This window comes from Dipteris shenzhenensis, chromosome 31 (assembly GCF_047967505.1).
Source record: "Dipteris shenzhenensis isolate YYH24624 ecotype China chromosome 31, Dip_SZ_1.0, whole genome shotgun sequence".
NCBI classification, from domain to species: Eukaryota; Viridiplantae; Streptophyta; class Polypodiopsida; order Gleicheniales; family Dipteridaceae; genus Dipteris; species Dipteris shenzhenensis.
This window is the reverse complement of record NC_141626.1, coordinates 46420448-46445331: the sequence shown is the minus strand read 5'-3', so window position 1 is coordinate 46445331 and position 24884 is coordinate 46420448. Positions and strand designations below refer to the sequence as shown.

Genomic DNA, 24884 nt, shown 5'->3' with positions numbered 1-24884 from the left:
TGAACATCCAATCAGGCACCGAGTCTTGAACTTTAGGCTCCTATTTGCATTAAATTAGGAAAATGGAAATAAGAATTACGTGGGCATGACGTTGGTAGTTGAAATTGTAACATCAAAAATCTTCAAATGAGCGATCATATGTACGTTCACAATTGAGACTAATGCTATACTCCAATCAACATTTGCACAAGTTCAATTGTGATTCCAAGAGCACAACACTCATGGCCAAAAAAATGAACTTAGTTGTCCAATGGAAGAATAAATTTTGACAATGTATAAACTATGAAAAGACAATTTCAATATATACATAAGGGAAGAACCAATACTGTTATTTCCAAAATAAGTAGTACTGAATTTCTAAGACCCTCATTTACTTTTCACCACATATGGGAATCTTAGAAAAGAGTACTGTTTTTTCTATTCCTGAGGGATTTCCCGAGTCTCTTCCAAAAGGATTCATGCAAGCCAGTAGAAATCTGAAAATTCTCCCAATAAAGAGCTCTAGTGGGCTTCCAGCCTTTTAGCCTGAGCTGAAATCTCCTAGCATTACTAACCATGTAGCGAAAGAAGGGGAGCCTTGCATCAATCCACTCCCATTCTCGGAGTCCCACTGCAATTACTTTATGTGGACACCTCCACAAAGCCAAAATCCTCAATGAACCCAAGGGAATGTGATCCGGGTTAGGGTCTAGATACCATCCTGAAGCCATGAAACACTGCTCTGCATGACCGAAAGCCTTGACAGCCTGAAAAACAACATCCATAAGAATATCCCCATTCCTAGACTTGGACAACCTGCCCCTAGAATGAACATTAAAAACTATGGCATCTCCATCTAAAGTTCATTGCAGTCCTATGGCATTAACCTCTATAAGTCCCAAGCCAAGCAGAGCGACGGTGAGGCATGTCATCTAAGTCAACCCAATCCAAGGGTATGGATGCATCCATCTGCTGAATTCTCCTTGCACTTCCTCTAAGATGAATTACTACTTGGAATTCACGATCATCTAGAAGGCTTTTGAAATCCTTCCACGAGCCCGCAGAGGAAGAGGGACCTCTCTCCCATCTAGACCACTACATATAATGAAAAGTGCCAAGTGGTCTGCCATGATCATCAAGTATACTATTATTCCACATGATAGGCTGCCTATAAATCTCTTCTAGAGAGGAAGAGGGAAGCCTCCGAAGAGTACTCTTGAAGCTGCCCCAAGCTTTCAAGGTAGCAGCCATAAGAGGAGAGGAGAAAACCTTCACATGAGCTATCCATCCATCTGGTACTATCCATCCAATCTCCACCCATTCAATCTTTCCATGGCTCCTGTCCAGGCAAGACCCCGCTGACCACAATCTTGCAAAGCAATGCCCTGCACTCAAGTCTGGATCAATGTTATTGAGGACACCTTCCCGTGCAAGGAGAATCAAAGTCTCCCAAGCCAACCTGGCTCTAATGTCTATTGAACCCCATCTAGCCCAATCCACAAAACCTACCCTATAGGCCTTTTGAGCTGAGAGATGCATTCCCTAGAATGGGCTGAATAGATAGGTAGATGACGACGTCTCTGTCTTTGTACCTGAAGCAAGCAGAAGGAATAGAATGGCTCTCTTCTTTAAGGGAAGGTTATCTTCAAGGGCAGATATGGCTTAGAACACCTTGAAGAAGATGGCAAGAATCTGTAATATTTCCCGCTCACCTCTTATACTCTTCCTTTCTGGCCCTCATAAACTTGACAATACATCTAAGGCATTGTCAATGCCTTCTGATGTTCATGAGCAGGTAAGTTGAACCTTAGTGTCCACTCGCCTTACCATGAACACCCACTTTTTTATGTAACCACGAATAGAAATAGTTAATATGTTGTCGAATATTTAGAATCAAACAGCAACAATAATTGACCTACAGATAATGGAGGCTTTGTATTTTCTAGTGCGGACCTGAGAGTTCAGAGGGGGCAGAGTTGGATCCTTACTGTGGATACTTGTTGGGTTCGTTTTATATTCTTGGACTGGTTATATGCTATAGTATAGTCTTTGCAACTTGACTGTGGACATTGGGTGGCTCTTGGCATCATAGTGAGCTTTTGGCATGCTACTGCAGCTGAAAGAAAGAAAGAAAGAAAGTCTATTAATGTCCACGGGAGGCGAACAGGTCTATAGGACAGCAAAAAACCTGTTATTACATCCATTCAGGGAGGGCACAAGGCAGCTCCCAAGGATTGTATAAAGTAATCCTAATATCCCATGTATTGAGTGTAAGTACAGCATGTCCTCTGGACTGGTTGATAGTGGTTGAAGGGTTGTTTCCGTCTTCGTCTTCCTTTGGCCATTCAATGCTAGGGCGGGTCCCTTGATTTGTGCTAGAGTCTCATTGAACGTATCCTCCTTGTTGAACCAGCCTTCAAGTTGGGCTCCTATTGATCTTCAGTGCATTGCTGCGGGCTGGCTTCATGCTCCTTAATCTTGTGTGAAGGACCGTTTTATTTGCCTTTGTATCAATCCTTCCTTCTTGATTGTTTGCACTTTTGTTTGAACAAGCTCCTTGATTGTAGAGACCAATTGGGGGGTAGGAGGAGAGGTGTTATAGGTCTGCATTACCTCATCAAGTACGGCTTGCTTCTCGGGCCCTTTGAGGTCCTGGATTCAGGCTGCCAAAGCTTGCATAGTCACAGGTATAGGGAAGCTCCATGCTATTACCTGATACTAGGTACCCATCTTGCAGCATGTTGACATCATACCACATCACGATGTTGATGGGTTCAGCCGATGGAGACAAGGAAAGCACACCAACAAAGAATCTTGACATGGCGAATCCAAATATATTAGAATATCACATGGGACTGGAGCAGTACTCACATAATGGTCATCTCGCTTATGATGGAAATATAACCAACTACTTTAAATTGGATCCACCCTCAATGTGTCATTGCTCTTCAATTGATTCTAGCGATGTACTAGATATCTCTAGTTTCCTTGACCATGAGGCGTGTGGGTCACACAATGTATCCACTTATTGTTCTCATAGGCTTCTTTGGCCTCTTCATATCCTAATAAATAAACAAAGTTCCAACCTTCGTTTCTTTATTTAAAAAAAGAGGTGCACCAAAACATGGATTAGTTGGAGTTATCCATCTTCAATCTATCAACTGATCATGACGCATATCATCGACCTTAATTACATTTCCTTGTGTTTCCTTCATGTCATCTTTATTAGATGGTGATGGTGCACATCAAGCAAGCCTAAGCCACACCGGCCCACACCTCAGCATAGTTATAGCTTGCACCTTGTAGTCATCTCTTACAAAGTAGGAGTTCTTTTAGTATTTTATGCATTACATTACTTTGTCTGTGAGGCTATTTTGGTCTTTCAAAGATGTAAAGAATCTTTTTGGCATCATAAGTCATGCTTCTGATGGAAGAGATGTAGATGTGGCACTCAACTTTTATATTTTCATAGTGCAAAAAAGGAGATGCCACTATGTGAAGAAAATGATGTGTCAAATGAAGAGCTGAAAACATAGCTTTTCCTTCTCAAGGTGACAGAGATACTGCTATACAGTGCCAAATGGGTGCAGATGCAAAAGAAAAGCGAAGGCACATTGTTTGCCTCAAACAATTCTCAGGTGTAGAAGGTAAAGAGTGTAATTGCCAAGCCTTAGCACAATCTGAACGTAGTAAGGCTCTTTGCAAGCTTTAACTTTTGGAACATGTAGATATTTGTGAGGGTGGTTTTAGATGTAAGATTTGTAGAGTCCCTTTCTTGGAAGAGGGGGTGATATCTCAAGATTGGTAGGACGGGTTTTTGTTTCACTTGAATTTAGAGGGGTGCGTGGGATCTCTGCTTCACAGCAGTTTGCTCGTGTTGGAGTGTAATCGTCTTTTGCAGTTCATCCAAGCTTGACCTCTTTTGAAGTTCACCCAAGCTTGACCTCTTTTGGAGTTCACCCAAGCTTGACCTTGCTTCCAAGGTGGTGGTTGTTAACTAGGTGCTACTGACCATAGCATGGCTTGTTTGCTCTTATTGGGTGTATGATTTCTTTAGATGTTAGTCCTGAAAACCTGTTTTTGGGAAAGCATTTAGATCGCTCATAAACACTACAGGGTGGTTGGAAAACCTTGTGCTCTAAGTCAACCAAAAAGATTACAGTTTATTGTATGCACCTGTCGATCATTGTCATGTTCAGCATGTCCATCTTGTGAAAAGTAGGACAGCACAAGATTTCCAAGAAATGCACCAACATCAAAACCAATAGGTCCATAGAAAGCAAACTCAGGATCTATAACTTGAGTAGACGAGGTAGTAACCATGATGGAGCCTGTATGCAGGTCCCCATGAATCAATGCTTGGGATCTTTCACAGAACCTACAGAAATACAACACAAACCCAAAATTGCAGATCAAATTCTTGCATCTGTACATGTTTGTGCAAGAGATTTATATCGAATTGAGAAGAACAAGATCCTGAAATAAAACAGACACACACATCTACAAAAACTGAAAAATCAGAAAAGTTATTATTATATATTCATAATTCCAAAGGAGAAATCTGCAACTTTTTTCTTTCATCGATTCCAAATGCTTGAGTTCAAATCCTCACATGAATGTTTTTCCTCAACTTGAAAACATCCATCTTATCACATCGCATACATATAGCTTGAATCAAGAAGAACCTACAGGAGTGGAAAGGCAACATATCTACTTGATCTGCATCCTACATTAGACTTTTGAGTCCTTTTACTAAGCAAGAAGAGAAGGAAAACTGGCAATAAACCCATCTATACTTGATCAACCTGCTTGCACAACTTTTTGCCAACGAGTTACGCACATGAAATTTTAGCACAGACAGGTCAGAGAACAGAGATGCCATAAATTCATGTTTCCTAGAGGACAAAAGGAATTCCTAGGATGAAATCAAAATACAATAAGCTTATAAGGGATCACCCAACACACTCCTAGACTTGATCAGTTTTTTTTTTTTAAAAGCCCATCCAGGTTCTTTGCTCTCTCATCTGAAATCCCATGAAGTGTAGTGTCAATAAAATCTATGAATTTACTAACAATTCTAATTGACTTTGACCTTTCAATTTCCAGTATCTGCTGCTCATCCACAATATATATCCCAACCTGGCGCCCTAAGTACCATGCAGTCTGACATCAGGGAAGCCATCTACAAGTCCCAATTCTCACCCCAAGTAGGAGAGCCTTTTTTTTGCAATGTGTATCCCATTGACTTATACCACTTTATCTTTGCCCTCCAGCACACACAATCCCTCTCACTCTCTAGGCTGGCAGCTGAGCCCTCTTCAAAACTATGTCATCAACAAACTCCGAGTCCAAAAGCTGCTCCTATTATCAGGGGTGCATCCCTACTAGCCTACCAAGAAAGAGCGCACATCCTCCGCGACAAAGAGGAACAAACAAGGGCTGACAGGGCACCCATTACCAGGGAACAGGCCTCCCTCCTATAGGTGATACTGAGTATTTAGCTGGACACAAAGAATTCCAACTCCTCTCATCCATCGAACATCCAGTTTCATTATCAATTGTCTAGAAAAAATCCATTCCACTTTGTCATATCCTTCTTGAAATCTAGGAGTCCCTTGATGGGCCCAAACAATGGCCTCCCAAACATGAAGTCATGACACTTCTGGTGGAAAGTCCGCACGTTGTAGCTGACTACAAGCCATCAGTTTGGCTTCTCTCTGCTCTTGCTCGCCCTGTTGCTCCTCCCTCCATCACCTTTGATTCCCTCACCTTCAGCTCCAGCTCCCTCCGCTTCCTCCGTCCCCTCCTTCCTGCACTCCACCTTCCCACCTCCCTCATCTGCCTTCTCTCCTGCTCTTTTGTGTCCCCTCCCCTGTCCTCTTTCTGCCACCCCCATTTTGTCCCTCCGCCCCTGTTCGCCTGCGTGCAATACCCGCGCCTGTCTGGCATTGGTTGCTGCGACATGGAGTTCGCAGCCTTTTTTGGCCCTGCCTCCAGCCGGTGTTGAGCGGTGGTCCCTCGAAGCTGTGCGCCCAAGACAAGGCCCTTTTTTGGCCTGGCTGGCTTTTTTCCCGTGGGCTGGTCAGCTCTCCGATTTTTCGAGCAGGCTGCTTCCTGCTTGAGCTCTTTGGGCTGGTCTTTTGGCAGGTTTTTGTCCCTTGACAGCCCCCCCTTTTCTTCCCTTTCCTCTCCGACCCCCTTTTTCCTTTTCCCGCAGTCCCTCTTCCATCTTGCAGCCCGCGATGACTTTGTTTCTTGACTGAGTGAAAAGCAAATCTTGGTAGTGACCCTTGGTCTAGCAAGAGGAGCTCACATGGCAGCTCCCTCGACTCACGCAGCTGTACAGATTTCACTTTTCCTAGAGGATAAATAACAGGTGAAGTATGCCATAGAATCCTTCCAAGAAAAAGCATTGGTGGGCCGGATTGTTGGGCTCATGCCTATGAGGAGCCACGTTTGTGATTGGATCCAGTCGAGCTTGGCATTAGAGGGCGACCACATTCAAGCATAGTTATCCGGAACGGGAACGTTCTGTGGAACACCAACCCCCTTCCGAACTAGAACAAGACTCCAAGAGTACGGGACAGAGAATGGGAATGCCACATCACCAATGGTGGAGTAGTCGAGGGTGAAGGAGTCTATAGAATATATATAAGATAATGATGATGTATTGCTAAATGGCATACAAAACAAGGCAACTAGGAAAAGATCCTGAAAATGCAACCAATTAGCATCACGTTGGGCACCGAAAAGCAGCTGGAAACTATCATATAGTGTAGTCCCTGAGGAACAAACTAGGCAACATTCTCTAGGCATCCCTAGACGTTCTCTAAGATGTGCCCTGCTCGTTCCCTATACCTGACGTTTCCTAGTTCCCACCCATAGGAGGGTCTTGTTCTCCAACCCCCCTCCTCCCCATGAGTTGAACCATGGTGAGTCGGAACGTGCACGGACTCCATGATCATGCACGGCAACAACCATAGCAGCTGATACTTCTCCAAGAGTTGCAGAGAGCTATGGTGGGATGTACAAGTGATTTTCTATAAATTCAGGAGCAGATTTCAGTTCATACTGCCTTTCTTGAAGTGTTTTGCAGCACTTTTGGCAGATTCTGGAGAGTTTTTGATGCTTGGACAGATTTCTGACAGTGCAAGTGCAAAAATCTGAGTTGCATTTACAGCCAGTGCTTGGCTGTGTTTTTTGGGAGTTGTGCATTTCATAACCAGTAAGGGAATTCAGTTTTGTATCTGCTAAAATCTCTTTCTCAGATATGGCCCAGCAAAATCAGAATGATTTCCAGTTCGGTGGTCTTTCACAAGAAGACAAGTTGGATGGTACCAACTACTCCCTCTGGAGTTTTATGGTACGCAATATTCTGATTTCTCGCAATTTATGGGATTATGTGAATGGGGGTGAGATCCGACCAGCAGGTATGACACCTAATACCCCTCCCCATCAAGGAGGTGGAAGAGGTCGTGCACAGGGTGCAATTGCAGGACAGGTTGTTGGTGCAGCTATAGCCACCACTCCAGAACAAAAGAGATGGGATTCAAGGGATGCCTTAGCTTTGTCATGCATCTCTCTTTCAATGAAAAGATTTATCATTCCGCATATCCGGTCGTGTAAGACCTCGAAGGCACCGTGGGATATCTTAGAAAGCATGTATGCAGCCCGGAATGATGCAAGGGTATCTTTCTTGAAAAGAGAGTTAAGTAATATACATATGGAAGAGGGTGACTCCATGTCAGTCCACCTCACAAAGCTATAGGATCTCAAAGAGCAATTATTGAACATTGATGAGATTATTCCTGATTCAGAGATGATTACCACCACTCTGAATTCTCTTCCTGAGACTTATCTCAGCTTTCATACCTCGCTGAACTTATCATTGAGGGGGGGTGCAAATCCTATCACTTTTCATGAGTTGATAGGACTTCTGCTTCAGGAAGAGCAGACCAGGAAAAACTTGGCTTCACATGCAGGTGAACAAGCTATGCTCTCAAAGTTCAAGTCAAAAGGAAAGGGACAAGCAAAGACATCAACAAATCAGCCTTCCAGTGGGTCAGGACAGCCTTCACAAAAGGCTAAGAATGATGCAAGTAAGCCCAAGAAGAAGGGTTTTTGTCATTACTGCAAAAAGCCAGGTCATCACATTGCACAATGTAAGAAAAGGCTTGCAAAAGAGAAGAAAAACAGCTCCGGTATGGCTGTTTCAGATTCAGCTCCTCATGCATCTGACAGTGGGGATGCTGCAGCCAACTTTGTTGGACAAGATTATGCCTTTTTATCTTGCATTTCAGATTCTAGGCTAGCTGCTCCAGATGCTCGGGATAGTACAGCCACTTGTAATGATGATACATATGCCTTTTTGACTTGCAGTTATGATCCTTCCACGGATGCATCAGCTTTCAGTGTCAATGAAACACTGAATACATGGTATTTTGACAACGGTGCCTCCAAGCATATCACTTCTAAGAAGTGTCTCTTCACTTCCTTGCATCCACCTCCCGTTGGTAAGAAAGTCACTTGTGCCAACAACTCGTCATATTCAGTATGTGGTACAGGAGAAGTTGATCTTACCGCCATTGATGGCTCAGTTTTCAGACTTTCAGATGTCTTGTATGTGCCTGGTATCACCAAGAATCTCCTTTCACTGTCCACTCTTAACAGGGCTGGATTTCAGGTCATCTTTGAGGATGATAAATGTGCTGTCCGAGACAGGGAAAATGATTATGCCTTGAGATTATCTGATACTCTGCTGCGTGGGCTTTTTCAGCTTGATCTTTTTGAGAAAAGAGCAGCCCATGCTCTTGCAGTTTCTACTCCTGCTGCCATGCAGAATGCAGAGTTATGGCATGCCAGATATGGCCACATGCATTACAACAGGCTGATGACACTGTTAGAGTTAGCTCAAATGTCCACCTCTCATGTAACCCACCAATATTCTGTGTACCCAATGTTGTAAGGCCCCCATATGAGGAGAAGCCATGATGGGTATCAGATATTGGGAGGGATCCCCAGTTTAGACACTGGAAGGGGTCTTAGAGTAGACCAGATGGTTATGAGACGGCTTAGGAGCCAAGAGTAGATACCCGTCTGCACAAAGGGGGGGTTCGGGGGGGCGATAGCCCCCCCGATAGCAGGGGGTCCGGGGGGCGCAGGCCCCCGGTGGGGGTCTGGGGGCAAAGCCCCCAGCGGCATGACCTATGCGCGATCCTTCATCTGTCCGACGGTATGACCTATGCGCGATCCTTCATCTGCCCGACGGCATGTTTTCTGAAGGGTCGGTTGGTCTTCCAGGCCGACTGTCTATTAGGCCGACTGCCTATTACAGGGCCGACCGTCAACCACTTACACTATATAAGTGGCCACCCCCTATCATCAGATCACCAGTTCTTCACGCTCATAGTCCTCCGTCCAGCATCTGTCTAGATCACCATCGAAGCTCTGTCTGTAGAGCGCACGGGTGGACAGCCAACCATCAGTTGTATCAGCAGTTTGGTATATCAGAATTTTTGTATTCTCTCCAGCTTTCCATCGTGTACTTGCGTTTTGTTGTTATCTTCCGCTGCGTACTATTTTCTTACATGGTATCAGAGCTCAGGCTATCTGAGTAACGACTTTATTGCAAGTTCAACGAGCTTTGTTAGCAAAGGCTACTAGGAGTGATGGCTGCACCAACCCCGTTGCGAATTCGTCCACCTGCCTTCAATGAAGGCAAGCTCGATGGGACGAATTATACTTTGTGGAAATTCAAGATCAGCGCGATCTTGGATTCATATGAGCTTCTGGATACTGTTCTGGGATTGGATCCAGAACCGGTTGGATCACCGAATCCAAACAACCCCAACGTCATAACGCCACCGAATGCAGATCTTCTTCGGGCATGGAAACGAAGGAACGCAGATGCACTCTGCGCTCTTGTTACCAGTTCAAGTGATTCTGTTTTGACTCTGATTCAGCACACAGACAAGGCAAGTGAGGCTTGGAACATACTGAAAGGTCAGTATGAAACGCGGAATCAGACCAGAATTCAAAATCTGGAGAATATGCTTGCTGCAGAGAGGTGCTCTGATGGAGAATCAGCTGAGACATTCATCACACGGATCAAGAATCTACGTGATCAGATGGCGGCGGTTGGGATTACAAAGACCAGCGAAGAGTTGGCCAGAAGGTGCATTCGGATCCTTCCACAAAAGTACGATGCGTTGGTTACGACACTCAACACGCAGGTAAGAAATCCACCCCTCACTTTTGAAGAGTTCAGTGCGATGCTTCTAGAGGAGGAGATGCGAATGAAGACCCGCGATGGCGGAAGTGATGCAGCATTCTCAACCACATCCAAAGGGAAGGGTGGAGAGAAGAAGAATGGTAAGAAGAAGAAGTTTTCAGGTAAGTGCCACTACTGCAACAAAAGCGGTCACATGATCAAGGATTGCAGAAAGAAGCAGCAGGACGAAAAGAATGGCACTACACAGTCTTCTTCGAAAGGCAAGGAATCTGCCAACACAGTTGAAACTGAGTTGGAGCTATGGGTTGCAATTGAAGAAATATGCTCCTCAACAGAAGTTTCAACAACGAATGATTCGTGGCTCCTTGATAGTGGAGCGTCCCGTCACATGACCAGAAAGAAGGACTGGTATAGCTCTTTCAAGCCTCTACAAGAGCCCATGAACGTGACGGTTGGTAATAATGCAAAATGCCCTGTGGAAGGTACAGGTACTATCTCTCTTTCCATTCAAGAGGGTGAAACTAAAGAGCTTTCTGATGTATTACTAGTTCCTCAGCTAAAGAAGAACTTGCTTTCGGTTGCTGCGATAACTGATCGCAACTTGGAGGTGCGTTTCAAGAGGACCGGAGCAGAAATCCTTAATGCAGCGGGCAAGGTGGTCGGCAAGGCAGTAAGGAAGAACAATCTCTACGAGCTGACGGCACTAACAGTCTCTTCAGGAGTGGGCATCAGTAAGGTATGGCATGAAAGATTTGGTCATCTTAGTTATCCTATTCTTTTGGAAATGCAGAAAACAGGGATGGTTGCACACTTGCCTGCACTCTCAAAGGTGCAGGAACCTTGTGAAGCTTGTATGATGGGCAAGCAACAAAGGAAGGCTTTTCCACATGAGAGCGGCTATCGGGCAAAGGCTCCTCTAGAATTGGTTCATGCTGATCTCAGTGGGAAAGCTCCGACTCAAGCTTTGGGGGGATGTAACTACTATATGCTTATCGTCGACGACTACAGTAGATACATGTGGGTGTATTTTTTATGAGATAAGGCTGAAGCTCTTGGAAAATTCAAACAGTGGCAAAAGATGGTGGAAAACGAAAGCGGGCTAAAGGTAAAGAAGCTTCGCACGGATCGAGGAGGAGAGTTCCTGTCAAAAGAGTTCGACACATACTTGCACGAGAATGGCATTAAGCGCCAACTCACGACTGCACATACTTCGCAACAAAATGGTGTTGTAGAGCGTCGCAATCGTACTACCATGGAGATGGCACGATGCATGGCACTAGGTAAAGGATTGCCTAAGTCTTTTTGGGCTGAGGCAGTCAATACAGCAGTCTACATCCTCAATCGAAGCTTCACAAAGGCCTTGACGGGCAAAACACCTTTGGAGGCTTACTCAGGTAAAAAGCCTTCCGCTTCTCATTTCAGAACATTTGGATGTGAGTGTTTTGTTCATGTTCCAGATAGCACCAGAAAGAAATTAGATCCAAAGAGCAGAAAGTGTATCTTCATGGGCTATAGCCAGGAGTCAAAGGCGTACCGGCTATATGATCCAGAGGCAAAGAAGATCGTGGTCAGTCGTGATGTGGTGTTTTGGGAACAGCCACATACAGTGGAGGAGGAGGTATGCCCTTCCACTTTATCATCAGCCGTAAAAGTAACTCACCTTGTGCCCGTATCTAAAGCAGAGTTGCAGAATGAGGAGGAGTACTTCGAGGAACAGACTCCACCAACACCACAACATGCCTTGGCTCCAGAAGGTAAGCCACTTCCAAAGTGGGCAAGGCAGCTCTTTGATGAGAAGAATCCGGTTCCAGACTTGGCGGAGTCATCTGCATATGGACTTCGACGATCAAAGAGGATAGAGGAGCAGAAAAGGGCCTCTGAACACATAGTCAATATGGCCTTGATGGCTGAGATTATGAAAGTTCAAGAGCCTACGAATTTGGATGAGGCAATGGACGATCCAAATTGGAAAGCTGCCATGCAAGAGGAGTATGACAGCATCATGAAGAATCAGACTTGGGACTTGGTTGATCGTCCAGAAAAAAGGAAGATCATTGGTACCAAATGGGTATGGAAGACCAAGTACAAATCTGATGGATCTTTGGAAAAGTACAAGGCTAGGCTTGTTGCACAAGGATACTCTCAAGTTGAAGGCTTTGATTTTGAGGATTCCTTTGCCCCTACAGCAAGGATGACAACTATTCGGGTGGTACTTGCCTTGGCTGCTCATAAGCAGTGGCCGGTGTTTCAAATGGATTTGAGGTGCCCAATTCAGAGAACAAGGTTTGCAGACTAAAGAAGGCATTGTACGGGCTGAAACAGGCCCCAAGGGCATGGTACCAACGGATTGATAGCTTTCTCATATCTATTGGTTTCTCAAAAAGTGCTTCTGATGCTAACCTGTATGTTTGTAAGCAGGATGGCAAGTATGTGGTAATAGTCCTTTACGTGGATGACTTGATCATCACAGGAGATCATGAGAAGATGCTGCAACAGTTGAGGGAGTCGTTGAGTTCCGAGTTTGAGATGACAGATTTGGGGCTCATGCACTTTTGCCTCGGCATTGAGGTTTGGCAAAAACCTGGCAGGATTTTCATCTCTCAGCAGAGATATGCTCGCGAGATCTTGAAGGCATTCGGTATGACCGAGTGTAAGGACGTGGTCTCTCCCATGGAGGTGAATGGTAAGCTCTCAGTGGAGGATGCATCACCACTTGTCGACATCAAGGAGTATAGGAAACTTGTGGGGAGTCTCATTTTTCTGTGCAACACTAGACCTGATATCAGCTTTGCAGTTGGTGTATTTAGTAGGTTCTCAAATCAACCTCGAGAGAACCATTGGAAAGCAGGGATGCGTGTGCTAAAGTACGTGAAAGGTACACTAGAGTATGGCATTACCTACAGAGCAGGGAAGACCTTGGCGGGTTACTGTGACTCAGATTGGGCGGGAGATTGTGATTCTAGAAAGTCAGTTTCTGGATATTGTTTCTCACTTGGTTCAGGAGTGTTCTCTTGGATTAGCAAGAAGCAACCAACAGTGGCACTATCTTCGACGGAAGCTGAGTACAAGGCAGCATGCATTGCTGCTTGTGAAGCAGTTTGGCTAAGGAGGATCTTGCAAGACATAGGAGTTCCAATCGAAGATGCGACGGTTCTAAAATGCGACAATCAGAGTTGCATGGCCATTGCAAAGAATCCTGTGTTCCATGCTCGTACAAAGCACATAGAGATCCAGTATCACTACGTACGAGAGCTCATCGAGGATGGAGTCATAGAGCTGGAGTATTGTCCCACAGAGGACAATTGCGCAGACATCTTCACGAAGGCTCTTGGGAGTGATTTATTGTTGCGGCATCTACATCGACTCGGCATTGGTCCGAACACGTAGTTCATCTTCGGGTGAACATTGAGGGGGGGTGTTAGAGTTAGCTCAAATGTCCACCTCTCATGTAACCCACCAATATTCTGTGTACCCAATGTTGTAAGGCCCCCATATGAGGAGAAGCCATGATGGGTATCAGATATTGGGAGGGATCCCCAGTTTAGACACTGGAAGGGGTCTTAGAGTAGACCAGATGGTTATGAGACGGCTTAGGAGCCAAGAGTAGATACCCGTCTGCACAAAGGGGGGGTTCGGGGGAGCGATAGCCCCCCCGATAGCAGGGGGTCCGGGGGGCGCAGGCCCCCGGTGGGGGTCTGGGGGCAAAGCCCCCAGCGGCATGACCTATGCGCGATCCTTCATCTGTCCGACGGTATGACCTATGCGCGATCCTTCATCTGTCCGACGGTATGACCTATGCGCGATCCTTCATCTGCCCGACGGCATGTTTTCTGAAGGGTCGGTTGGTCTTCCAGGCCGACTGTCTATTAGGCTGACTGCCTATTACAGGGCCGACCGTCAACCACTTACACTATATAAGTGGCCACCCCCTATCATCAGATCACCAGTTCTTCACGCTCATAGTCCTCCGTCCAGCATCTGTCTAGATCACCATCGAAGCTCTGTCTGTAGAGCGCACGGGTGGACAGCCAACCATCAGTTGTATCAGCAGTTTGGTATATCAGAATTTTTGTATTCTCTCCAGCTTTCCATCGTGTACTTGCGTTTTGTTGTTATCTTCCGCTGCGTACTATTTTCTTACATATACCAACCGTCAAGCTATAAAAGAACAATAAATAATTTCTTTTCTTTGGTTCTTTTTATGTGATGGGTCCTCGCTGGGTCAGATACGTCAATGTAGAGGTTGATGTGTGTGTAGGAAGTGGATTTGTCGGTGAGGCTGAAAAGTGAGTAATACTTACACCAAAATGTGCATGTGATGTGACGAGCGCATAGAGCACAAAAAATCGAGCAATTTTCCTTTTTGGAGTGCCCTCAATCATCCTGGATCAAGAGATATAACTTGATTTAGGTGGAGGGGCAAAAAAGGGTGCAAAGTGCTAAATGATGATGTGGCACTCACGATCACATGTAGGGGTGTGCCTGCCAAGGGATGTACCAATGGAGCAGTGATGATGTGGTAATTGGGTGCACATGCAGTGACTATGTGTGCCTTGCAAGAGGTAATTGTGCCTAACAAGGGACTGCCATGTGGTAGTGCTGAGGTGGAACTAGCTGACTTAACCCAGGGTCAGGTGGACCCAATCAATGCTGATGTAGATGCTGACATGGCATTGATGATGTGGTAGATGACATGGCATATGATGTGTCAGTGGTGATATGGCACTGACAGCTTGACTATTGATGTGGCAGGCAGCTGCCACATGGTAGATAAGCTAAGCTAACATGGCACTTGGAGAGAATAAGGTGTGACGTGGCACACTATAAACCAAAACTAGGAGTGGTAATTCAGCTGATGCATGTCGACTTAAGGACCAACCAATATAGATGATGGAATCTGTGGAGATTCGCCGAAATCTTCAAAAGATTACGTGTGATGGAATCATTGACGAAATTCTCACTTGCGTGTGGTCTAGGCTATGGAAGCCGTTTTGGAGAGATTTTGACGCCGCTCTACTCAACGAAGAACCTGTAATCGTGTTGAAAGATCATATGTTTCGAGATGGAAGGGCACTAACTCTGAAAGATACGTTGAAGCTAGTGCTGATACCATGCTACAATGTGATGAGCGTGGGGGCATTTCTGTTCAGTGGGGCGGATGTGTTGGAGACGGACAACTTCGACTTCCGACTATGGGAGATATGTAGAGCTATGGCCGCGGTTCTTGGGCTCTTTAAGCCCATGAAGATGATGTCCGTCGACAGAAAGATGGACTGCACAGTGATAGATAGGGGTGGGAGCTTGTTGTAGGTCATAGTTAGAGAGGTTGAGACTATGTGCGAGGCGTTGACACATTGTGGCATTGCTAAGCTCACTAGAGCTGTGTTTGGAGACAGATAGTCGAGAGTTGTTGTTGGAGTAGCCTTGGTTCATGCCTTTGCTGTGTCGTGGCACTGTGTAGATGTTGTTTATGGACTGCAGCCGGTTGTGAGGAGAGGGCTTTGTGGCATAGGGTGAGCCTTAGGTGCTAGGTTACTGAGGATAGTCGTGCTACGTTGTATGTAGGTGGGACGAGTAGGAGGTGGTAGTCAACCATAGAGGAAACAAGCTGTCGATGAAGGCTTTGTTGAAGGAGCCTTAAATGGAGATGTAGAAGGCGGTCGGGTGACTTGCTGGAGTCTACACTAGGTCTGTAGCTTTGTAGGATGGCAAAAAACTTGGAGCTTGCTAAAGGTTTGGGCACTACTGAAGTTGCTATTGCTATGGGAAGTCTCTTGAAACCTCCAAGAGCTTAGAAACCTCTCCAAGATCTAGGATAGGATCTCTCCAATTGAAATGGACAGAATTGTCGTGCTCTCTTTCAATCAAAGAATAAAAGCTCATTGAAGAGGCCTATAGCTCTTGCAACCTGCATTTCATGTTCCTAGTGCGAGATACTTGGGAACTGGTCGTTCTTGTTACCTCAAAGCATGTTGCTTGTGCATTAGAGATAGGATTCGGCTCCTTATCTCTCTCTTTCTCACTTGAAGAAGAAGTTCTCTCTCGAAATCACTTTCGAATTCTCCCTATCTTTCTCTCAAAGCATCCCTCTCACAATCTCTCAAGTTTCAACGGAATATAAGCTCTCAATTAAGGAATAGAAACTCTGTCTCTCAATGCTATGATTCTCTCAATCATGAATGAATGGAAATTTCTTTCAAAGAACTCTCGATGAACGGAATTTTTCTTTCACAGAAGAGAACACTCAAGAACTCTCGATCTCTCATGCTCTCATACGAATTGTAATGCCTCAGCGGAAGGCAAGGGAGTTCTAATTCCATGACAAAATATGAAGAGGGGAGAGGAGAAGAGGGAGATGAGGAGAGAGGGCATAGCTAGAGAGCACACCACAAATGACTAACTATACACTAGATTTAGTTGAAAATGTAGAATATAAACAAACCCATTTAGGGTAGGGCATCTAACCTTTTCTTTATAGCACTCTATAAGTGTTAGTGCTATGCACATATAATCACATGATGTTGAGCATGGTCTCTCAACACATCTTTCTTCACGTGTTCTTATCAAATTTACTTTGCAGGCTACTTTAGATATTGCTTCTAAAAGACACTGACCATCCCATTGAGATCCCACCATTGTCAGATGAGGTGATGAAAATTTGAAGTACATTTGAAAATGAAAGAGAAATTAATTCATGTATGTCCTAACAATTGCATCCTTTTTTGAGGCACATACAAGCATGCTATTTATTTTTTCCAAAATTGTGATAAATCATGGAGAAATCATGCAACAGGAAAGACCTATAAAGTTTGAAGGTACGTAAGAATTTTTTATCACAGATGTCCTCTTAGCATGCATAAACCATATGTTTTGATGTATATCATTGGCTCAACTTATGGATTGGCATGTCCACACCCATTCCATGGATGGAACATTAAGAATGCTAGCCAATAAAACTTGGGAATGGAAACATATGAGAAAAGTGGCCAAATTTCAAAGAGCCTTATCATGCATGGCTTGGATTGGAAATTGATGGTGGAATCTCTTTGATCATCAATCCATATCATGGTCTACTTACTGGTAGTGGTGAACTTCAATATCCCTCCATGGCTCAGTATTAAGAAGGGGCATTTGATGTTAGCACTTATTGTCCTAGCAAAGAAGGAACCTAGATGTGTACCTTGCTCCTTTGGCGGGGTTGCTAGATTTGTGGAACTGCTAGATTTGTGCTGTGACAACAGATGGAGTAGAGCTATTGCTGGCTGGATTGTCCAATGGTCTAGGTGTAGATCCGTCGACATACTCTCATTTGTCCTGGAGTAAAAGAATGGCCTCCATTCGGTATTTCCATGTGCCGTAATTGGGAGTTGTCTAGCTTAACAGATGCCTCCATATTGAGTTTGCTAGATGTAGACACGGTGCAAGAAATGTACTCAAAGTGTCATGAAAATTACTGTTTGAATCAATTGCAAAACACTGACTATAGCAAGTGAAATATCAACTATTGGTGAAGGTAGAACTGCAATATATAGTTCAATCTAAATTACAAGGCTTGTGGAAAATGATGCTAGGAATAGCCAAGAGGCTTTACAAGGTTGGAACAAAGTGCACAATGCTGTAAAATAGCCAAATAGGCTTTACAATGATGGCATGTGTGTGCGAAATCAAATAATGTGCTATCTGCCCACTGAACAATGTGCCAATACCACTGAAGATTGCTCACTAAACTGATGAACGTTAGGTTTCAGGTAATGTGATGATGTGAAACCGTATGTGAGCGTAGGGACTGACTCTGAGAAGGAACTAGTCAGGAATTTTGGGCATGGCTTAGATTGGCAACTTGGAGAAATTCAAATCATCTCCTCTATGGCGATCTAATCTACTCTGATTTAGACCTATACTGTTAGAGTTAGCTCAAATGTCCACCTCTCATGTAACCCACCAATATTCTGTGTACCCAATGTTGTAAGGCCCCCATATGAGGAGAAGCCATGATGGGTATCAGATATTGGGAGGGATCCCCAGTTTAGACACTGGAAGGGGTCTTAGAGTAGACCAGATGGTTATGAGACGGCTTAGGAGCCAAGAGTAGATACCCGTCTGCACAAAGGGGGGGTTCGGGGGGGCGATAGCCCCCCCGATAGCAGGGGGTCCGGGGGGCGCAGGCCCCCGGTGGGGGTCTGGGGGCAAAGCCCCCAGCGGCATGACCTATGCGCGATCCTTCATCTGTCCGACAGTATGACCTATGCGCGATCCTTCATCTGTCCGACGGTATGACCTATGCGCGATCCTTCATCTGCCCGACGGCATGTTTTCTGAAGGGTCGGTTGGTCTTCCAGGCCGACTGTCTATTAGGCCGACTGCCTATTACAGGGCCGACCGTCAACCACTTACACTATATAAGTGGCCACCCCCTATCATCAGATCACCAGTTCTTCACGCTCATAGTCCTCCGTCCAGCATCTGTCTAGATCACCATCGAAGCTCTGTCTGTAGAGCGCACGGGTGGACAGCCAACCATCAGTTGTATCAGCAGTTTGGTATATCAGAATTTTTGTATTCTCTCCAGCTTTCCATCGTGTACTTGCGTTTTGTTGTTATCTTCCGCTGCGTACTATTTTCTTACAGACACTTCAGAAGTACTCTATGGTTGATGCATTGCCACCTCTTGAAATACCTCCTCCACATGCCTGTGAAGGGTGCATTTTAGGCAAGATGCACAGATTCCCCTTCAAAAAGGATGGTTCAATTAAAGCTGTCCGAAAATTACAGCTTATACACAGTGATGTCTGTGGTCCCATAAGAACTCCATCATTGGGTGGTCATCTCTACTTTGTTACTTTTATTGATGATTACTCCAATTTCACTTGGGTCTTTGGGCTGAAGCGCAAATCAAAAGTGTTCATGGTGTTTAAACACTTTTCAACCATGGTTGAAAATGAATCTGGACTCAAGATACAGACATTGCGCACAGATAGAGGTGGGGAATACTTGTCCGCAGATTTTGATGCTTTCTGAAAGGCAAGGGTATTGTGCATCAGCTCACAGTGAGGCTGACCCCTCAGCAAAATGGCAAAGCTGAGAGGAAAAATAAAACTCTTATGGAGATGGACAGATGTATTCTGAAAAGCAAACACATGCCTCACAAATTCTGGCTTGAAGGTCTAATGTGTGCCAACTACATCTTAAATTGGTCTCCCACTAAGGCTTTTGAAAACAAAAACTCCCTATGAAGTCTGGAATGGGAGAAAGCCTTCAGTGGATCATTTCCGTGTCTTTGGATGCCTTGCATATGCTCATGTGCCAGTTGAATTTCGGCATAAGTTGTCAGATAAGGCAATTAAGTGCATATTTGTTGGGTACAGTGCAGAAAGCAAGGGGTACCGTCTCTACAATCTTGCTACACGCAAGATCATTGTCAGTAGAGATGTGATATTTGCAGAAAATTCAGCTCACACTCAGGATGAATTTCATATGCCTTCTTCTTTAGAGGATGTTTTTGAGGGGTTGCTACCCATTGCCTTGGGTTCCCCTGATGCAAATCAGAATTTACAGCCACCTCCCGATGCTCCAGTTCAGCCACAAGATGTCTTGCCACCTCCACAGGCAGTGGAACAGGTGGTTCAGCAAGAAATTGCAAACATACATGCAGCAAAAACAGTCCCAAACTGGCTGTTACAGACTCTCAGGGAGAGTAAGATTGATGCTCCATTACCTGGAAGGACTCGCAGTGCAGTAAGGCACATGGAAGGTGCTAATTCAGTGGAATCAGCATATGCAGGTACTCTTCTCGATGAGGAGGAGCCTGCAACATTCGAAGAAGCAAAGGACAATGTGCATTGGATGAATGCCATGAACGATGAGTTGCAGTCCATTAAGAAAAATCAGACTTGGGATGTTGTAGACTTGCCACCAGGTAAACATGCCATTGGCACACGATGGGTTTTCAAGGTGAAACGGAAGCCCGATGGCTCCATTGACAGATACAAGGCAAGGCTGGTTGCTAAAGGCTATGCTCAGAAAAAGGGCATAGATTATGAGGAGCTTTTTGCTCCTACATCCCAGATGACCACCATCCGATCTGTTATTGCAATGGCTGCACATTTTGAGTGGAATGTTCATCAGTTGGACATAAAAACAGCCTTCTTAAATGGAGACTTGTTGGAAGAGGTTTATGTCAAACAAACTCCAGGCTTTGAAATTACAACAAATGCACTTCAGGTATGCAAGCTAAACAAAGCTTTGTATGGGCTGAAACAAGCCCCTCGTGCATGGTATGCCAAGATTCATGCCTTTTTTACCAGCAAGGGGCTGCACAATAGTCCTACTAAGAGCACCCTCTACATCAAGAAGGATGGGGGGGAAATTTTAGTCATCATTCTTTATGTCGATGACTTACTGCTCACAGGGTCCAATAAAGATAATATTGCAGATTTGAAAGCTGATTTGCAGACCAACTTTGACATGTCAGATTTGGGGCTGCTTCGCTTTTATTTGAGGATCCAGTTCTCTCAAGAGAGACGTGGCACTGTTATGTCTCAGTCCAAGTATGTGTAGAAACTCTTGGACAGATTTGACATGCATGATTGTAAGCCCATAGCCACTCCCATGGAGCCGGGGCTGAAACTCACAATGCATGATGCAGGAGAATCAATTGATGCCACATTTTACAGTCAGGCTGTTGGATGCCTCATTTATCTCTGCAACACTAGACCTGATATTCAGTTTGCAATATCTCAAGTGAGCAGGTATATGCACAACCCAAAAACTATGCATTGGCAGGCAGTTAAGCGCATCTTCCGTTATTTGCAGGGCACGAAGTCTTTTGGCTTGTTATTTTCCAGGGGGGGTGACTTGCAAATGCATGCCTACAGTGATTCAGATTGGGCTGGTGATTATGACACTAGGCAGTCCACTAGTGGCAATTGTTTCTTTTTGGGTAAAGCTTGCATTTCTTGGCTGAGCAAGAAACAATCTACAGTGGCTACCTCATCATGTGAAGCTGAGTACAGGGCAGCTTTCACAGCAACAGTTGAATGTGTCTTGCGTCGTCTATTTGCTGATCTTCATCTGTCATTGGAGGGTCCTTCTCCAATTCTCACTGATAGTCAAAGTGCCATTGCAGTGGCAAAGAATCCAGTGTTTCATGCTCGCACGAAGCACATTGAGGTTCACTATCACTACATCAGAGAGAAGTTGCATGCAGGAGAGATCAATATGATCTTTGTGTCCACTGTTGCAGATATTTTCACCAAAGCACTTCCACGTGAAAAGTTTGAGGCATTTCGCAGTGCCCTGAACTTATATCCGTTTGGTGATTAATCATCCTTGTACATGACATTGGCACTGCAGAGGGGTGTTAGAATTATAGATATAATTCAGCAGTGACCAATGTAATTTAATAAGCTAGTTAGGGGCACTTTTCCCTCTTTAAGAGGTTTTTCCCCCTAACCGCAGTTAGTCCACTAACTATGGTTAGTGACTACTAAGGTTTTGTCACTAGGACAAAACCTTATCTCACTCCTTCAGTTGTATCACTCTTACACTCTTCTATTGCAACTAAGCTTTCAGCTCACTCTCTCTCCCGTTTTCTTACTCTCACTGTTGCTCTCTCTCTCAAGCTCTCAGCTCACTCTCTTGCTCTCTCTCCACTCAAACTCAGAGTCTACGCCCATATCCCGAGAGTGGTTTCTTGAGCATGAGCAAGCAGTTGGAGGCGCGAGGCCCTCAAGGCCCTACCTCCTCAAAAGTGCCTTGAGGAGGAAGGCTTGACACGGTCCTTCTTTGGGTGCTTCTGGGTGTTCATTTACCCTCCCCCTTCTGTTGGCTTTTTAGGAGTTTTTCGACTCCGACTCTCTCCCACATTCCTTGAGTAGAGGGTGGCTTTATTTGGGGGAGGATAGGTCTAACATCCGTCAGTGCAGACCACATCTTACAAGATCTTAGCCAAAGTCTTGTGCTTGCAATTGCCCCGACTTGCAAATATCATCCACAACACACAGACATGTTTTGGATTGCAGCGTTGTTATTACTAAGCAATGGACGCACAGCACACTCGCGGTTCAAGATACCACTGGATTTGGATGCCACCATTAGTTGCAATATAAAGGTTAACAGTCATCTTGCAGATGTTCTAAAGATAGCAAAGTTGATAATATGGGATGAGGCACCTCTGACTCATCGATTCACATTTGAGGCACTGGACAGGACACTGCAAGATATCATGTCAAATGACCAACTGTTTGGGGGAAAGGTGGTGTTTTCAGGGGGGGATTTAGGCAGGTCTTGCTAGTTATTCCCAAGGCAAGACGAGAAGATATTGTCAACTCAACATTGTGCCACGCAAGGATTTGGAGATGCATCAAGGTATTGAAGCTGGTACAAAATATGCGGGTTATTCAGGAAGATAATAATTCAATAGAGCAGCAATTCATACAATGGGTGTTAGATATTGGAAATGGAACTAGCAGGTGTATAAGAGAAGACACTGTTGCAATCCCATCAAAGATGCTTTTAAGGACAAACTCTATGGAAGGTCTGATTGAGTGGGTGTATACAGGACTTGCAAGGGTTGTGGATTATGCATCGTATTTTTGAGACCGCACTATTCTCGCACCTCGAAACCTTGAAGTTGATGCGGTCAATGCTACTGCAATTGATTGGACCCCAAGGGGGTCTCAGCCTATCACAATCCTTCTCTTGGATTTCGAAAAGGTTATGACAAGGTGGAGTGGTCTTTTCTGATGGATACCATGCAGAGGATGGGTTTTTCAGACAAATGGATTTGGGGGTTCTCAGCCATGTATGCAAGGAGCACTAGTCAGATCCTTTTGAACGGTCACATGAGGGAGGCCGTTGTTTCCTGCTCAATATGACAAGGTTGTCCCCTTGCTCCCTTCCTCTTCCTCTTTGCGGCAAAGGATCTCAGCTACTTTTTGCATTCTTAAGTAGCAGACTTCACTGGCTTGTAGCTCCCAACTCGTTAGGAGGAGGAACTACTGGACTCAGGGTTTACAAATGACACAACACCCTTTGTGGAGGGCACGGCACAGAGCTTAGAAGGGGGCTGGGGACTCTGGCTTGGAGCTATAACCCAACGTACTGAGCATATGGCTAGGAGGTGACTTGCTAACTCGAATCCCTATGGGTTGTTATGCGGCGAAACCGTCCCTCAATGTCGAGATCTGGCTTGGAGCTATAACCCAAGTTGATGATGTTATAGCATGACGGCACTTGACTTGTTCATTTTACCGTATCATGACGTCACTTGACCTGGTTGTGGGTGTTTCACAAAAAGTGTCTAAGGAAAAGAGGAGAGGCAATTAGTCGTTCACCAAGGCCTAAAACCTCCTCCCATGTAGCCTATACCTCAAGGTAAGCTCTTCATCCTTGAACAAATGGTTGTAAAAGGAGGCAGATCTGTCCCTTCTCATTGTTGCAAAGGTCTTGAAGTCAAAAGAGTGTTGGAGGTTCCCTTTAATTTTCATAAACTCTGCCTCATGCTATGGGTCCTGACCACTAGTGGAGAAATTGTGTTGCTCCCACGTGCCCCTCTCAGTGGGATGGGAACCTACGGCATGATGTCCAAAGCTGACCCATGGCTATCCATACTGCATGTGATAGATGAATTTGCTACAAGTACCCCTGTGACTGAATAAAACCATCCTTGGTCAGAAGGACAAAATGCTCTCTGTAGAAATCCATCTTGGTAGCATGTGGATGTGTCAGAGATACCTAGGTCTACTGAAAATTATCTTTTATGTAAGAGACAAAGATCCTTGGTAGGGGAGAGTTCTCTCGCTTGTAGGCTAGCCTTAGTTTCAGCTTTGGGCATCATTGATGCAAAGCTTCTTAGAGAGATTGGATCGGTTTTATATTGGGGATTGTGCTATGTGGAGAGGGGGCTCCATAAGAATCCTAGTACATACAATGATGTTTGATCATACCCATCTAGTCCTCTCGTTGGAGTAGCTAGGACAAAGTTTATCATGTGGGAAGTGGTTGATCCTGACTTCCTCACCAAGAGGAGGAGGTGAGGGAGGTTATCTCATAGATCTAGTGAGTAGAGGATCCCCCCACATGTTGGATGACCATAGTGGACTGTAGAGTTCATATATTGGAGTAGTGCTGCCATTCTAGAACATGTAGTGAGCCAATGGCAGTCTCTGTGTGAGTAGCACTAGGATTTGTGATGCGACCTTGTCTCCATTGAGAGTCTCAAGAAGCAATAGCCTGGCATTCACGACTTAATACGTGTGCTAGAGTCGAGCTATAGATCATGGAGGTCAAATGGGCAGAGCTCTTCTACCATTCGTCTAGAACTAGATGGGTACAATAGGGGGAAAGGATGATCCAAACCATAGGACCTAGACTAGTAGGGAACCAACGCCAATGTTGCCCGCGCATAGATGGTGAGATACTGGGATGTCAGGTGATGTTAGACATATCAATTGCTAGAAAGTGCACTCCGTTAACTTCTAATACTAGAGCTCGGCTAGATTATCCTTGGCAATGAGAGATTTGCATGTCCACCAAGTCCTTTGGCTACCGGTTGGTGGTGCTTTCAACAAGGATGCATGAGACAGCTTATTGCGCTTGGTGCGCAATTTCTAGTGGGTGGGTACTAATGTCACCACAAAACACTCAGGCCAAGTTTCCTGCATGATTATGCCCC

At 45.0% G+C, this 24884-nt stretch overlaps 1 protein-coding gene across 1 annotated transcript in view; it reads right to left on the bottom strand.

Moving 5' to 3' along the window:
* Positions 1-24884, bottom strand: part of LOC147881539 (uncharacterized) — a 109703-nt gene that overhangs the window by 16060 nt on the left and 68759 nt on the right. Inside the window, exon 12 of the mRNA XM_087402410.1 lies at positions 4156-4357. Coding sequence (XP_087258536.1) covers positions 4156-4357 — 202 coding nt within the window. The remainder of the gene's footprint in view (positions 1-4155; positions 4358-24884) is intronic.